Here is a 15,954-nt window from a genome sequence, read left to right as displayed (position 1 = left end):
TGAGCCAACAACTTTGAGGGGGCGTGATATGGCGTATGGGGCAAACATTTATGAGAAGGTGTGAGCGAGCAAAGCGAGCTAGAAAAATCTCGACATTTTTATTACAAAAATCCAATTGTGTAATAGATTTGGACATAATATTCAGAGAATAATATAATCTCTCTTAACTTTTCCTAATTTTTTTTTTCTTGGTCGTGATTTTTTGTTGTTGGGAAGGGGGGCGGCAGGCGCCCTCAAGCCCCCCCCCCCCCCCATCTGTACACCACTGCTCTCAAGCTCTTGTCATTGGAAATAACGCAATAGTTTTGATCGGTCAAGGGTTGGTACCGTTATTGTGACTATGGCATATAGCGTTCCATGTAGAAATGCATTCGCCCCTGGGTCCCGTTGCATAAACTTACTATTCTAGAACTTTACTATCCGATGGTAACTACCATGACAACAATGCTCAACAGCCAATCAAAATCAAGGATTAAAGATATTGGATAGCAAAGTTTCATGCAACTGGCCCTGGTGAGTGTTTCATAAAGCTGTTCGGTAAGTTGCGAGCGTCATTACGAACGACTGCATGGTGATCCTTTCTTGTGGTAAATAATACACACCAGGGCCCTGTCTTACAAAGAGTTGCGATTGATCCGATCGATCACAACTATGAACGGCCAGCAACGTCAACATATTTCTAATATTTTCTAGATATGATGTGTATGCATACATTCATCATTCTCTTGAAAATTCAGTGTGATATTTTTGTTTTAAAAGGAGATCGTGCAAATTTCCTGTATAGAAAAAAATATGGTGTGGATGGATGGAAAAATCATATAACTATGCTCTAGGGAAACTTTCAAACTCTTAAAAAGGGTGATAGTATAATTTTGGTTTATACATGGAGCTCTACCGGCTGTTGATTTTTTTTTATTTACTCCGTTTAATTTTTACTTTCAAGTGTGTAATCCATTTCATTATTTGGGTGTTGGCCATGGCCCCGGTCCCCAGAATCAGATCATGCAATAAGTCACACTCGCCGAATGTGTTCTCTGTGGGGGTGTGGTTTACTTCAGTTCAGTTAAGTTCAGTTCAATTTATTCATTTCCTCAGCATAAAAAATAGTACAGGGAATGACAAATAATATAAGAGTAAAAATAGAAACTGCAGAAAAGTTTACAAAAACTTGTGAGTAGTAGCAGCGGCGTACCCAGGACTTTCCAAAAGGGGGGCAAACTTTTTGGAGGATAATTCGTCCGCGAAAAATTAGACAAGAAAAAAACCGAAAAAAAGGTCTTCAACCACAAATAAAGGATTTCGTACCAGGAAAAAAATTGACAAGCAAAAAAAAAAAAAAAAAGGTCTTCAACCGCAAATAAAGGACATTTCGTACCAGAAAAAAAATTGACAAGCAAAAAAAAAAAAAGGTCTTCAAGTTAAAAAGAGGGGGCACACGTCGGTTTTCTTTGCATATTTACATTACAAATTATTAATTTTGCTTCTCAAAAGGGGGGATCGTCCCCTGGATCAGTTGTGACTCGTCAGGGGGGCAGTCTGCCCCCCCCCCCCTTAGGTACGCTAGTGAGTAGTAGTTCCCAGTAAATGAAATTAAGTACCAGTACATAATAACAGCATTGAATGAAAAATGTACACACAGCATCAACAAACACAAGCAAACATACAGGGAGGGTGGGGCGGTAAGTGTATGAGATTTCAGCAAGGAGAAAGAAAACAAATTCTTTTTTCATATTCATTTATATTTTATAGCTGTTTTAACTTAGATTTAAATGACGTAATTGTTGTTGAGTACTTAATTTCATCGGAAAGAATATTCCAAATGCGTGGGCCATAGTGCCTTAATGAATTAAGGAGAATTTGTGTTTTAACCTTCGGATAATGAACTTTATTACTTAAACGAGTATTGTGATAATGCACAGAATTATTTATCAGAAACATATATAATATATTTGAAAGAGTTATATTATGAAAAATACGAAACATCACTTGCTACACATCCCCTTCCCTTTCGAAAAAACAAACATAAGTCCATTATCAACTGACTTTTTTTTTTTCTGAATTATTATTTCTAGATCATTTTTTTTCTTTTCTTCCAGATTTCATCAACCAGCCATCCGGTATAGCTGTTGTCATTTCATTATCCGCAATCACAGTTATCCTCGTTTTAGCAGTCGTCTTCCTCGTGCGAAGAAGGTATGATTATTAAACATTCTTTTGAAGTTAGGTTATGCCTCGTTTACATTTGCAAGGATCATCGTACGATTGATAAATCTACAATATTTAGTGTCAACGTATTGGTGAATACGTACGAAGCCTTTAAGTGCCATCGACTTGACGACATGATGAGTTATTCTATCTTGCTATGTCCACTTAATAGCTTTATTATGTCGACATGAAGAGATACTTTATCTTGCCAAGTCGACTTTTTAACAATTGCATGTTGACATGGCGATATTTTATCTTGCCAAGTCGAATTATGAACAGTTATATGTCAGCATGGGGAGATATTTTTTCGAATTTTGAACAGTTATATGTCAACGTGGGGAGAGATTTTTTTCTTTCCATGTCTACTTTATCTCGCTATGCCGATATATTACTCTTTATAATTCAACTTAGCAAGATGACGTATCTCGTCATGTCGACATATAAATTTGTTTCATACCTCGTCTTGGCGATGCAGCTTTTCTCGCCACGGTCAACATGCAATTTTTCCAAACTCTACTTGACAAGACAACGTAAGTATCTCGTTATGTCGACACAATAAGGTTATTATGTCGACATGCCAAGATAAAGTATCTGGCCATCTCGTGAAGTCGATGGCACTTTAAAGGCTCCGTAAATACGGGCTCCAAATGTTGTGTTTACATTTTATACGACCATCTTACGATTTCATGACTTTGGGAATCATGTAAGGCCAGAAAAAAGGCCACCCAGAGCCCGTACGGATATCGTAATGGTTTTCAGTGTATCGTATATTTCTCAAATACCATGCAATCAAGACAGAGCCACAATATTCGAATTTCTGAATTCATAGCTGTATAGGTCGTAGGCCGGGAACCAGGCGTTCCATGCCTGAACTCTGAATTGTACTTTTGATGCAGTCTTTATTGTGTAGTGTTGATAGGCCAGGCAAGTTCGATGAAAATACGTTTGTCCCTATGGGTTGTATGGGAAGAATGTCAAGCCATGAACGTTCTGTTTGTCAGTAGACTATGGTTTTCATAATATGGGTATCTTTTGTTGGGATTTAGGACTGTAAAGAATTTAACTTCTTTTTAATGATTTATCTCTCCACTTTTTCTCTCTCTCTCTCTCTCTCTCATGATACAGGTCATCACCACCTGATTCTAAAAGAAAGCCCAGTAATCGTCCTTACGAAGAAATAACCCTTGATATTAAAGAAATAGAAAGCCCGGAAACGACGCCCAACAATTACTGTGAAAACGGGGACGTTCCTCTGAGCACACCGTTAGTCATCACACCTAGGAGCCATACATACGAGCAGGCCGACCTGTTTTCATACGGCGAAAGGAATTCTGAAATGTACAGCACTGTCCCAGACGTGGTTTCCGAAAGTTCGTCATCTGCTCCGGAAAGCCGAAGCAAGCCGACGACTCCTCCAGCAATTCGCGATCTCTACGCGAAGCCGCATAAGGAGAGGGCGCGGCGCGTGCCGAGGAAAGACACGGGTTATGAAACGATTGAAGACGAGGACTTACGAGTCGACCCGAAGAGCTACCTCGGAGGTGGTCGGGGGGTTTCCGATGGGGATGGTGGACCCGAGAGCAGCCACACTGGGTACTCGACCATAGAAAATGGCGGGGATCTCGAGGAAAGCTTAAACCTTGATGAAATGTATGCAAAACCTCTGAAGAAAGAACATCGAAAGGCTGTTCGAGAGGACAGCTTTGACGAGACTTGTATGGTTGAAAATGAACTTTATACATCAACTGACTCATAACCCCGAGAATATTTGAATATTGTAATAAGTAAATATTTATTGCGTACCTATGGACTTTATGCATAATTTTGATAGACGAATATGTCGTTTCCCAGGAATGCAAGAAATAGATTTATAAATATATACCCTCATAATTATTTTGTACAAGTATATGTGTGTGGTATGATAAATGTGTCTAAAACTTACATGACGAAGAGCCTATATTCTGGAGACATCAAAGTCTTGATGAGAACTTTTTCATAAAATCATTTTATATTTTAAAGGCACGTGGATAATTTTGCTAACCTCATTGCCATGATTGCGAATGTGGGGAATCTTCGGGAAGTCAGTCTTTCAAGAATAAGCCCCACGCCTCTTGACTTGAAAATATATAACATCTTATTTTCAATCTGATAAAAGAGGCTTGGACACAATGAGCATGCCCCAAAAAATGAATCTTCTACCAGAGCATGTGTCAAAAGTTAAGAAACAACAAGTCAGTTGAACTGCCCTGGCCCATTCCCTGCCATACATAGGCAAAAATCATTTCTACATGTACTCGGATTAAAGTCTGTGACAGCGTTGTTCTGGGCCTCGTCTTACAAAGAGCTACGATTGATCCAATCAACCTCAACTATATGGAAATCCAACAATGCTTTTCTCTACAGGCAATTGCACAATGTTCTCTGTAAACAAAGAAAGAGAAGCACACTAAATTTTCCAGAAAATGATGAGTGTATATGATTAAACATCATCGAAAATATTTTGAACAAACTCATTTTAATCAATCAATCGTAACTATTTGTGAGACGGGGCCCAGATGGAAGCAAACACAACTCGAATGTAAACAAGACCTTTTTTTCTGGAGGTTTGCTTTGCATTTTACACCATGTCCGATAGCCCAACGATTGCCGATACTGGTTGAAATACGTATCTTGCACTGCAGCATGCGATCCTAAATATGCGACAGGTTCGCCATATTTTGCAATGCATGTTCTTTAAAATTTGAGAGCTTCTTCTTCCAATGTGTGATGTTGATTTTTTTCCCACCACTCGTTCACCATGCTCCGGAGATGATGACGACATTTGTTTGATGAATTCGAACAAGAAGACAGGGAAATGACGAAACCAGACATTTTCACGAAGTGTCCCAAGAGTCCCAAATCGATTGAAAACATATTTTTCCCGATATTTGAGAGTCGAGTTGTTCAGGGTTTCAAACGACTTCTTAGGTATACTGTTGTGGCATTACAAATTCAATTACGTACTTTCCTTAGCCACAGAAATAAAAGATAATGCTTTGACGCTTTTATTTCAAAATTAGTTTCTGTCCACTGAAACCCTCTTGGCTTAAAAAAAAAGGTGAAGGACAAAGGTATGCATTATTACAGATGAAAGCTACATTAATTTCAAAGATGTATCGTCAACATACACTTACTTTACTTAGCTACACTTCATCACCTCCGACGTCAACATCATCCTCATCCTCGTCGTCATCATTACCACGAAAATCACAATGATCACCACTAACTTTTTTTTAATTTTTATTACCAACTTAAAAATAAACATCACCGTTGCAACCGTCTCTGCCTTTTCCCTCCCACTCCCCGTCTTTCTCTCTCTCTATCTCTCTTTCTGCCCCCCTCCTCTCTTTTTTTCTCTCCGTCTCTCTATCTCTACATCATTTTACCAAGGCTTAGCAGTTTGAAAAATATCGGAGGTGTAGAGAGTTGAGACAATTGCATATCATATTATTTTCATTAAATAACAAACATTATACATGTTATATGAATTTGCAATTCAATGATTTATTTCTAGATTTTTGTATAGTGCCTATCTATGAAATATCGTTGTGTTTATAAGACTGAAAACAATTCTTAAAACTACTATTTGCATAAAAACACTATTTGTCCTTTGTCTCCTCTGTAATCGTGGTATAACAATGTCAATGATTATATATTTTTAGTTTGCTCATCATCGGATTCGATGTGCCATACGACCGGGAAAAAAATCTGTTCTGTGAGCAGGACGTGTGTCCTTTAAATTATACACTGAATAGTGGTGATATATCAAACAGAATGTTAAATACATAACTTTAAATCTGGAGTAAAATGATTGGTATGATCCTCACACAACGCCATCCGGTGTAATTTTGACACTAGGTGGTTTTCGCATTTACTACGTGAAACTCTCTACAACGCATCGATTTCCTTTAAAAATGCAATAAAAATCACTCTCGAGAGCTGAGAGGCTTTGTCGAAGGTTGTTGAACTGGGGCAGCAGATCATATGATATTTTGCAGCGGACGAACAATTGCAAATATGTCGTTGTCCAGAATCAAGAGATTCCGATGCTGTCCCGGTCCACCAACTTTCGACAAAATAAAAGCCACTCAGCTCTCCATTGTGATTTGACTTGCATTTTCAAAGAAATTGGCGCGTTGTAGAGAGTTCCCCCGTGGTAAATGCAAAAAGGCGTGTTCGCAGTGGCGATGTCCGTTGTGTTAATGTTGCAGGGGCCGCGGAAGCCGGAAGCCCCTCAGCCCCCCCTACTTTTTTCCAATACCATGTACAAAAACGTAAAAATGACCATATGATTGTGATTTTTTGCATGGTCAGCCCCCCCTCCCACTTTTGGCTCAGCCCCCCCCCCTCCCCCCCCCCCCCCCACTTTGAAAACCATTCCGCGGCCCCTGTGTTGACCCTTTTCGGCATATGGAACTTTGACAATTACAGTTGATAACATTAGGAGTCTTATCAGTCCTTACACATTAAAATCCATGGTGTTTATTGATGCATTTAGGGAACCACACCAGTAATTTGACTCCAGTGTGACATTTGGGACATTTCTGATGCTATAACAACACATTTGGTTGGTGCTTTTACCTCTTTGGTGTTATGTCCAATCTCTGAGGGTGAGTTTAACACCTCAGTATGAGGTCCTGTAGAGACACCAACGGGTGTCAGCTTTGCAATGCACTGCAAACGAAATGACTTTACCGCCAATACTAACGTTGATAGATTATCCAAAAAACATAACAGACCTATGTGTCTCTTGATCCAGACAGAGAAGGTATATATAATAGGTGACAAATCTTCAGTATGATAGATATTGGGGTTTATATAATCCGATCATTCATTTCTTCGTTTCATCTAACTGAATTTTTCATTACTGGAAATTCGACGATACCTATATGTCTATTTAAAATGACATTTCACAGTCTACTTTTTTAATAAATACGTATTCAAACTATACATTTAGATGTTTTAACTAAACAAAAAGTAGTGTTGAATATGAGCCTACCATCTGATGGTAAAAACGAAAGTTCGTGCATTGCTATAATAAACAGTTGGTTAGTTCATATTTGAAACAACTTATGGGTTTGTTAAAACAGTTATTAGAGTGTGATATTAAATAATCAACTATATTGCATATCATATTGTCCACTGTCCTTTGAAATATCAAATAATATTAGCGACTATCTACAGCTCTTGGTCCAGTCGTTGCTCCGTAATTATTGTTGCTCGTTCTCTCGTTCGCTTCACCTACATCTCCCCTCATGAATATTTTTGTCATCTCAATGATGTTCGACGCCCCTCCTAAAGCGCTCGGGGCCCCTGCCTCGAGCCTCTTTTTCTCTATCTTTCTCTTTAGATGAATGATAGGGATGAGCGTAAAGACGAGCATGGCGAGGACGAAAACGAAAGTATTGACGTAGAAGTCAGAGTAGTATGACTGCGTTGCATCGTAGATGGCGCCTGTCGAAAATGGGAAAGGGAAATATTGGGTCATTTTCCATTTCTCGAGTAAAACGAAAGATATACCAAAAATGAAACGCACGTCAATATCTGAAAAAAGTACAATCGGTCGAGATATTTGAAGATGGTATTCTAAAACGTTAAAGGGATACTCCAGGCTGAAGATATTTATATTCCAATAAATAGAGTAAAATTCACAGACCAAAATGCTGAAAATTTGATCAAAATCGGATAACAAAATAACGAAGTTATTGAATTTTAAAGATTTGCATTATTCCTCTGAAACAGTTCTAGGCATATCTTCATGAATATTCATTAGGTGGGCTGATGATGTCATATCCCCACTTGTTCTTTTGTATTTCATTATATGAAATTAGGTTTATTCTAATTTTTTCTACCAAGAACTAAAACAATTGGATTGACAACTGATTAAGTGCATTAGGTATTGCCGCAACTGTTTTCATCATAATGGAGACACATCATTTACACATGCATGAAAAAATGAATCAATTATGATTTCATGTAATAACATACGAAAAAGGAAAGTGGGGATATGACATCATCAGCCCACCTAATGAATATTCATGACGATGTGCAAATAACTGTTTTCACAAAATATTTATAAACTTTAAAATTCAATAACTTTGTTATTTGTTGTCCGATTTTGATGAAATTTTCAGCATTTTGCTTTGTGAATTTTACTCTATTTTCAACCCGGACCATTCCTTTAAATCGAATTTTAGTTGGATCCAATCGACCAAATCTTGGTAGTTTCGTTTACGTTTGAACATACTACATTCATGTCCCAAGCTGAATGGGTCTATTCATTGAGGTGAAACCAATTCATGAATAATGGAATCTGATAAATTCAAATAGATTACTACAGAAACCCAAGACCCCATTCATTGTTTTGATTTTTTATTAAATGGACAAATTCTAACAACAGTTGAAAGGGATAGTTTCATAAAGATGACGGAGTCCGTTCAATCTTGGTAGAAAACAATATTTCAATTTTAACAAAAAAGTTTATTAGCTTGTATATTATGTTATGTCTAATATTGTTATATTAGGCATAATAGTAGTAAAATGGTCAAATGCAATTGCAGAGTCTTAGAAGTGATGACTAAATTCCGAGTTATGTTTGGTTAACTCATGAAAATTCTACCATATTGCTCTTCTAAGTTTAAACAGAATTGTATGAAACCATTCACATTTTGAGACATGTTAGATGTAAAACCAATCAATTATATACCTGCAATCATAGGTCCGACTATAATGGCAACACCGGGCGGTACTTGACAATACGCCCAGGTCTGCTGGCGGAGATCCTTTCGAAACAGGCTGGTGTTTATCGGGAATAACAGGGCGTTGAAAGTTCCATTGCAGAAACCAATACCTGGTACATTAAAAAAATTAAATATTATGTGACAGTTTGAAAAAAAAAAACATTGAGCGCATACTTTGATAATTATTGAGGCATACTGAACTGAATGTATGCAGCGCTCAGAAACATTTGTATTGAGTGAGCGCTTAATGTTGCATAATATTATTATTGTTATATAAAGGAATAAAAGTGCTTGTTCATGGTCAAGACAATTTTTAATGACATAAAAACTTATGCAATCGGAATAAGATAAAATCAAATAAAATGCATGAAAATTATCAGTCCAAGCGATTCCTATTTTCTGGGGGATATGAGTTTCTCAAAATAGGGTGAATCAATGAGCCCGACACAGTGACCTCAAAATATTTCTCGTCGTCATAAGTCATAGTTGGTGGCTTATGTAATTGTAGTACAATCTAACCCTCATCAACATCACCACCATCTTCTTCATCCTTCTCTTCTCGTTCTTCTTCTTGATGACGTTGATGATGACGACGACGATGATGACGACGAGAATGATGATGATGGTGGTGACGATAATGATGGTGGTGACGATAATGATGATGATGATGATGATAATGATGATGATGATGATAGTGATGATGATGATGATGGTGATGATGATGACTACAAAGACGACATCGACAATAATGATGACAATCACCATCGTAACCCCAAATATATATATATATTTCCGATAAGTAATACTTACATATAGCGTAAAAGAACATGAGTGAGGCGTGGTGTGCAAACACGGCTACATAGGTGACCACGCCCATGATACCACATGCAATAACGTAAACATGGATGAGTGGAAAGGGAAGATGGTCCCCAAGCATCCCGACAATAAAACGCCCTGCCATATCCGAGGCCCCTTTAGCCGTCATCACGAAGGATGCCTTCGCAGATTCGATGCCGAGCCAAGTCATATAATTTACCTGAAAAGAGGAAGATCCCTTGTAATGTTTGTTCATTATTTTCAGTTTTTCAGTTTATATTATCACATCTTTTTTTTTTGCCTCCATACTCTCCTTGTGGAAGAATCTGTGTGTGTGTTTGGTGAGGGGGGGGGGGGGTTACCATGTTTGTATCATTGGTTGGATTGGTAGTTTTGCGGTTTGTAGTTATATTATATTTTCATTATAACTTATTTTCGTCAAGTTCAAAACTTTCGGCATTACGTTTACTTCTCATTAATTCTATCATTTTTAACAACAGGGTAAGAAGAATTTGACAATACTTTAGCATTCATAATTTTGTTTTATAATCACAACTTGCCTTAAACATCCTCATTTTATTTTTTTTATAAATCACATTTGATAGATATAAGCCCAGGTTACCTTTTCTAAACCAACATGATATATATACTTGAATAATGCTAATAATTGCGATCAACCAAAGTGATAGGTAAAGTTAGAGAGAACAAGAGAGGGAGGAAAAGAGGGTAGGGTAGACAGACCAAAAAATCAAGTAAAGTTTTATTATTATGCTAATGATATTGACTGATTGATTTATTGATTGATAACGAATTTACTGCATTTCAAAATTTCAACAAGATAACAAAGTAAAGCGAACTATAATATAACGTAATGAAGTGAAATGGAAACCTTCTGAAAAGCAATGCTTGTTAGTGAAGGTTTCCTTCAATAAATAAGACATATTAATACAAGATACACAGTTCAGAATATATACAATATACAAATCATCATATCTTTCTTGTGAAAATTAGATATAAATCCTTGTATATGTAAGTTTCCAAATGAATGCAAAATTGTTTCTAACCCTAGTTTGTGTATTCATTCATTAAAGTAAGGAGAGGGAAAGGGGGGGGGGTTAAGAAAAGAATAAAAAAGCTTATGAAGGAGAGACAGGTACAAGACGAGAGAATATAGGTGCACAGAGATGCAGGGCACTGCACAGCAAAAACAGTGGTGTTAACCGGTGTACATAGAGGACCACACCAATTATTTTACACCGGTATTAAATTGACAGTGTTAGTTTAAAACCTATAGGTGTTATTACAACACCTTTGGTTGTTACATTTACACTCTTATCTTAGGTGTTATGTTCAATCTCTAGGGTGTAATTTTAACACCTCAGGATGTGGTCCTCTATTAACACCAACTGGTGTCAGTTTTAACACCACAGTTTTTACAGTGTGGGATATGAAGAACAAGAGATTATGGAGAATATCAGGACTTACCAAATGAATAAAAGGAAATACATATCCCACTCCCTTGGCGAGTAGACCGAACATGTAGATATAAAATATAGGGTCCAACCACAGGTCACCATCGAGGCAAGTACACACTTTCCTGGAAGGATTTTTCTCTCTCCTTATCATATCCGCCAACCAACTACTTTCTGATCCCGCGTCGTCGATTTCACGCACGACATCGTCATCGTTCCGATGTACGAGAACGGTCTCGTCATCACAGTCTTCCATTATCAAATCATTGACATCGTCGTCGTCTTTGTTGGCGCATGCGTTGAGGTCGGGTTGCTTGAATATCGCGCAGCAGGGTAGGCCGATGACGATGGGCAACACTGCCATGACGCGGAAGGCGTTCCGGAGACCAATGGAATCGACCAGCGATTCGACCACGGGATTCATCGTCAATGAACCTGAGAAAGGTGAAAAGCATGTTGAATGGCGAATCTATGAATTCCATCGTTTTCATATTCTTATTTTGCTGTATATAGACTAATACATAATCGATCGAGGAATTGAGTAGGCCAAATCAATTTTCATTCAATAATCAATCCATCAATTTATATCAGTTTTTTGCGGTTACGCTTCCATATGAAAGTAATACGGGCCTACAGCACCCCTCCCCCCAACAAAATAAATAAAATAAATAAATGAAAAATCAGTAAAAATGGATGTCTCACTTTTGAATTCGACCGTGAAATATACATGTACATTGCGAAACCAAATTCAGATCACTTTTTTATTCTTTAAATCTGTGTTGACCAATATAAATCACAAAATTTATTCACATTGACACAAGTCTATCTTCATTTATGAGAAAAGGGCAAAACTTTATACATTAGTTAGCAGCAGCCAATATGACAAGAAGACCCACTTCACGCTATATACCTGTGCGGTCACACCTACGAAACCAATTTCAAACCGACCGATGATATGCTACTCACAATGATGTAATAGCTTTGATCGGTCGTGAGTCGGTATCGTTGGTGTGACTCTGACCGACTATACATCTTACCAAAAGGGATGCCTGCGGTGACAAAACATGTCGCTAAGACGTGATGTCGGTCGGGAAACCATTCCCCTGTCAGGACCAGAGGGGTGTTGTAAGTCAGGTTGGTCGCGAAGCCGAACATTATACTATACGTTATCATCATCCACCACATGTCATGGACGAACGACGAGACGAAGAGGGCGAAGGACCCCAGAGCTACCCCGGTAATGGCACAGGGGCGGCACCCAAAGTGCCAGTAGAGACGAGAAGATATTGGACTGCATACGTAAGCCAGGCCGAAGGCGAGCGAGCCAACCCAACCTGCGATGAATGAGGGGGGGGGGGGAATATATAAGAAGAAGAATATAGCGATATCAATGATTATGATATTGAAAATAATGATGGTGCAATTAGTAACAACCAAAATACATACAATGATATAGTGATGCCAGTAAGGTTATAGGACAAGATAATAAAGATATGGTGATGATGATGATGATGGTGGTGGTGCTGATAGTGATGATGACGATGATGATGATTATGACGATGATGATAATGATAATGATGATGATGATGATGATAGTGATGACGATGATAATGATGATGATGATGATGACGATGATGATGATGACGACGACGATGATGATGATGATGGTGATGATGATGACAATAACGATGATGATGGTGGTGATGATGGTGATGATAATGATAATTTTAATAGTAATAGTAATAATAATAGCAATAATAATAAGAGTAGTAGTAGTGGTAGTAGTAGTAGTAATAAGTATAATACTACTACTACTAATAATAATAATAATAATAATGATAATAATAATAATGATAATAATAATAATGATAATAATAATAATGAATTGATAATGATGATAACAATGATAAGAGAAATTATACTTATAATGATAATAGGTTTTATAATGTTTTTAAACAATAACAACAACAGGTTAGAGACATAATACTAGGAGAAGGTGGTAAGAGGGGAATATGGGTGGCGAGAGAAAGAGAAAGAAACGGCATCTTATCAAGACTCTATTATCCCTGGTGTTAGTAACAGGTGTTGATATGCCCCTCGCCAATTAGGTTTGATTGAGCTTTCTCATTACTGTCAGTTCATTATGCGCTTATGATACGATGGGGATGCCCTAAATATAAATATACAGATATTTCAAGTTTCTGAGGATCAAATAGGCAAAGCAACGGGTTCTTTTTCCTTCCTTTCTCTCTTTTATTATCTTTAACAACACTTTTCCGAAACAATAATATAACTATATATGTTGCTGAATGATCAAAGTGTATATCATTATAGTAACTGCGATTTCAGATGTTGTGACGTGTTTAATGAGCTGCAAGTATCCTCTTAATACAATGTAAAAATTGAAGATAAATAAGTTTTCTGATCACTGAAATTGACCGAAGCTTTAATGTATATTCCTTTACGTTTGTATATTACTAAGAAAATTGTCTAGTAACATTGATTTTTTTAAAACAGATTACATACTTATCGCAGCCGTTTGGTCTGTATTATATAGTTCCAGGAATGACGGTAAGAGCTCTCCAAAACTCATGATGATGCCAAAAAATGGAACATTGATGACGTAGGCAGCAAAGCACACCATCCACCCTCGAACATTCTCGATCTGCTTTAGACGTGTTAGCAATGACGGTTTCCGCGGCGATGAGGGCGGGGCGAAATGGTCTTTGGCGGTGGTCGATGATGTCGGTGTAGGCGAGGTCGGCGGCGAGAATGATTCAGCGATGCGGATGGACATGAGGTACGTCGAATCGGTTGGCGAAGAGTCCCTGGAGAGGAGGGGGGATCTCGTATCGTCCGCCTAATGAGGATGAGCGAGAGGAGTAAAGGAAGGAAGGAAGAAAGAAAGAAAGAAAGAAAGAAAGGAAGGAAGGAAGGAAGGAAGGAAGGAAGGAAGGAAGGAAGGAAGGAAGGAAGGAAGGAAGGAAGGAAGGAAGGAAGGAAGGAAGGAAGGAAGGAAGGAAGGAAGGAAGGAAGGAAGGAAGGAAGGAAGGAAGGAAGGAAGGAAGGAAGGAAGGAAAGGAAGGAAGGAAGGAAGAAAGGAAGACAGGAAGAAAGGAAGAAAGAAAGAAAGAAAGAAAGAAAGAGAGAGAGAGGGAAGAGAACGCGACGAGGAAAGTGGAGAGTACAAGAACAAGAAGGAAAAGAAGAAGGGGCAATTGAAAGATACAGGAAAATATAAAAATCAGACATTGTGGATGAATTAAAATACATTAAATAATCAATATAATTTGTTCATGCAGATAAAAGATGCGTAGGAACATTAAAAAGACATCAGGCATAATATAGAGACCTATGTATACTCACATTATTTTTTTATTAAAACAATGCATTGTATATAGAGATCAGAATATAGAGCTCCGGATAAATATTTCCTAACATGACACATGGACATAACGGGTGAAATTTTCATTTCAACTTAGAAGTATGCAAAGATGTTGCCTATCCCAGGACTTTTTTACGTTTTCCAGAGACTTTGCCAAGTTTGATAAATAATTTTGAGCTACCCATAGAACATTTCTCCCCTCATTCCATGGAGTTGTTTTCAGCTCATTGCAGGGGCCGCGGAACCGGGGGAGGTGGGACTGGGTGGGCTTCAGCCCCCCCCCCCCCCAAAAAAAAAAAAAAAAAAAAATGACAATCTGATTGTGATTTTTTGCATGGTCAGTCCCCCCCCCCCCCACACACACACACACACACTTTCAAAACCGTTCCGCGGCCCCTACATTGCATATACTAGAAGCTTATTTTGGTTATAAAAAAATGCATTTTAAGTATATAAGTATAATTGGCTTTCAATAATTTCAGCATAATAACGACTCCTCATACGATCAAAAACGTGGGAATGCAAAATAATTAGCAATGAAAATAACCTTTCATATAGGATAGTAAAGTAAGTGTACTTACCTCGCAACGGTCATCGTGCTTTCCCATGTCGACAAAGATGGAATTTCTGACTATAAATTGAGGGCAGATTTCTCACCGGGGTTACCATCAAACGAATGTAATGAAAATCATAATCATTTGCTGTTATCATCTTCCATCGTTAATATTTTGCGTCATTATATCATTTTGCGAATCCGTAAACTATATATAGACAGACCGGCGATTTTCTGATATTTTTTTTCGGTCCGAAAAACAAGACAGCACACATTTGTTTAATGACGTATGACAGAGCTCCTCCGTTTCCAATCTGATAATTCCAATTTGTCCGAAATTAGATGTCAGATTTGACAGAGCAGCTTTCTTCCAAACGATTAAGGGGAATAGAAGAACAGTGATTCGTGTTTAAAAGCGGTGAGAGTCTGGGAAAATAGATGTGTAGTTGTTTTTCAAAACCAACATCAGAAACAAACATATCTTATTCTGGAGTATAGCGAACGCATCAGTAAAAACACCTCGGTATGCCGATAGCATGAATAATTGATCGATATTGAGAAGTTTTACAATCGAAACGATCGATTAGTCCTATTCCAGAACGAGGGGTGGTTCGCGGATGCTGTGTGCTTGTTGGGGCGGGAGTTAGGGCTGTATTGTGGTCTTGAAAGGCGTCGTATATCGATCGTAGATATTTTTAATCGTCAGGGGTCGGAGATGTGCTCTACTTGAGGAAAATACTCCAC

General features: G+C 38.0%; 2 protein-coding genes across 4 annotated transcripts in view; one reads left to right on the top strand and one right to left on the bottom strand.

Annotated features, from left to right (window-relative positions):
- Positions 1 to 5,839, top strand: part of LOC129280303 (uncharacterized) — a 29,775-nt gene extending 23,936 nt beyond the window's left edge. For 2 of the 3 annotated variants that reach the window (XM_064112138.1, XM_064112137.1), the window contains exons 6-7: positions 2,097 to 2,193; positions 3,331 to 5,836. In XM_064112138.1, coding sequence (XP_063968208.1) covers positions 2,097 to 2,193; positions 3,331 to 3,961 — 728 coding nt within the window. In that variant the 3' untranslated portion in view covers positions 3,962 to 5,836. Of the gene's footprint in view, positions 1 to 2,096; positions 2,194 to 3,330 lie in introns of all 3 variants that reach the window. The other variant, XM_064112136.1, reaches the window with a different exon arrangement.
- LOC129281011 (monocarboxylate transporter 8-like) lies at positions 5,724 to 15,737 on the bottom strand. Its single transcript, XM_054916998.2, has 7 exons — positions 15,239 to 15,737; positions 13,799 to 14,132; positions 12,310 to 12,606; positions 11,286 to 11,707; positions 9,795 to 10,020; positions 8,951 to 9,094; positions 5,724 to 7,698 (listed from the first exon to the last, which is right to left on the bottom strand). Exons 1-7 carry the CDS (start codon positions 15,263 to 15,265, stop codon positions 7,412 to 7,414), a joined length of 1,737 nt encoding a protein of 578 aa, XP_054772973.1. The 5' UTR covers positions 15,266 to 15,737; the 3' UTR covers positions 5,724 to 7,411.
- Between the last annotated feature and the right edge of the window lie 217 nt (positions 15,738 to 15,954).

Source organism: Lytechinus pictus, chromosome 17 (genome assembly GCF_037042905.1).
Source record: "Lytechinus pictus isolate F3 Inbred chromosome 17, Lp3.0, whole genome shotgun sequence".
NCBI classification, from domain to species: Eukaryota; Metazoa; Echinodermata; class Echinoidea; order Temnopleuroida; family Toxopneustidae; genus Lytechinus; species Lytechinus pictus.
The sequence above is the reverse complement of the archived record's forward strand: the minus strand, read 5'-3'. Positions and strand labels throughout refer to the sequence as shown.

Bases quoted from the DNA above. Each gene is read 5' to 3' on its own strand.
- LOC129281011 (XM_054916998.2), bottom strand. From the start codon at position 15,265: ATGGGAAAGCACGATGACCGTTGCGAG. The intron at 12,607-13,798 runs GTATGTAATCTG...CATTCATCGCAG, and splicing joins AGACCAAACGGCTGCGATAA to GTTGGGTTGGCTCGCTCGCC. The intron at 7,699-8,950 runs GTATATAATTGA...CATTTTCGACAG, and splicing joins AGTCGGACCTATGATTGCAG to GCGCCATCTACGATGCAACG.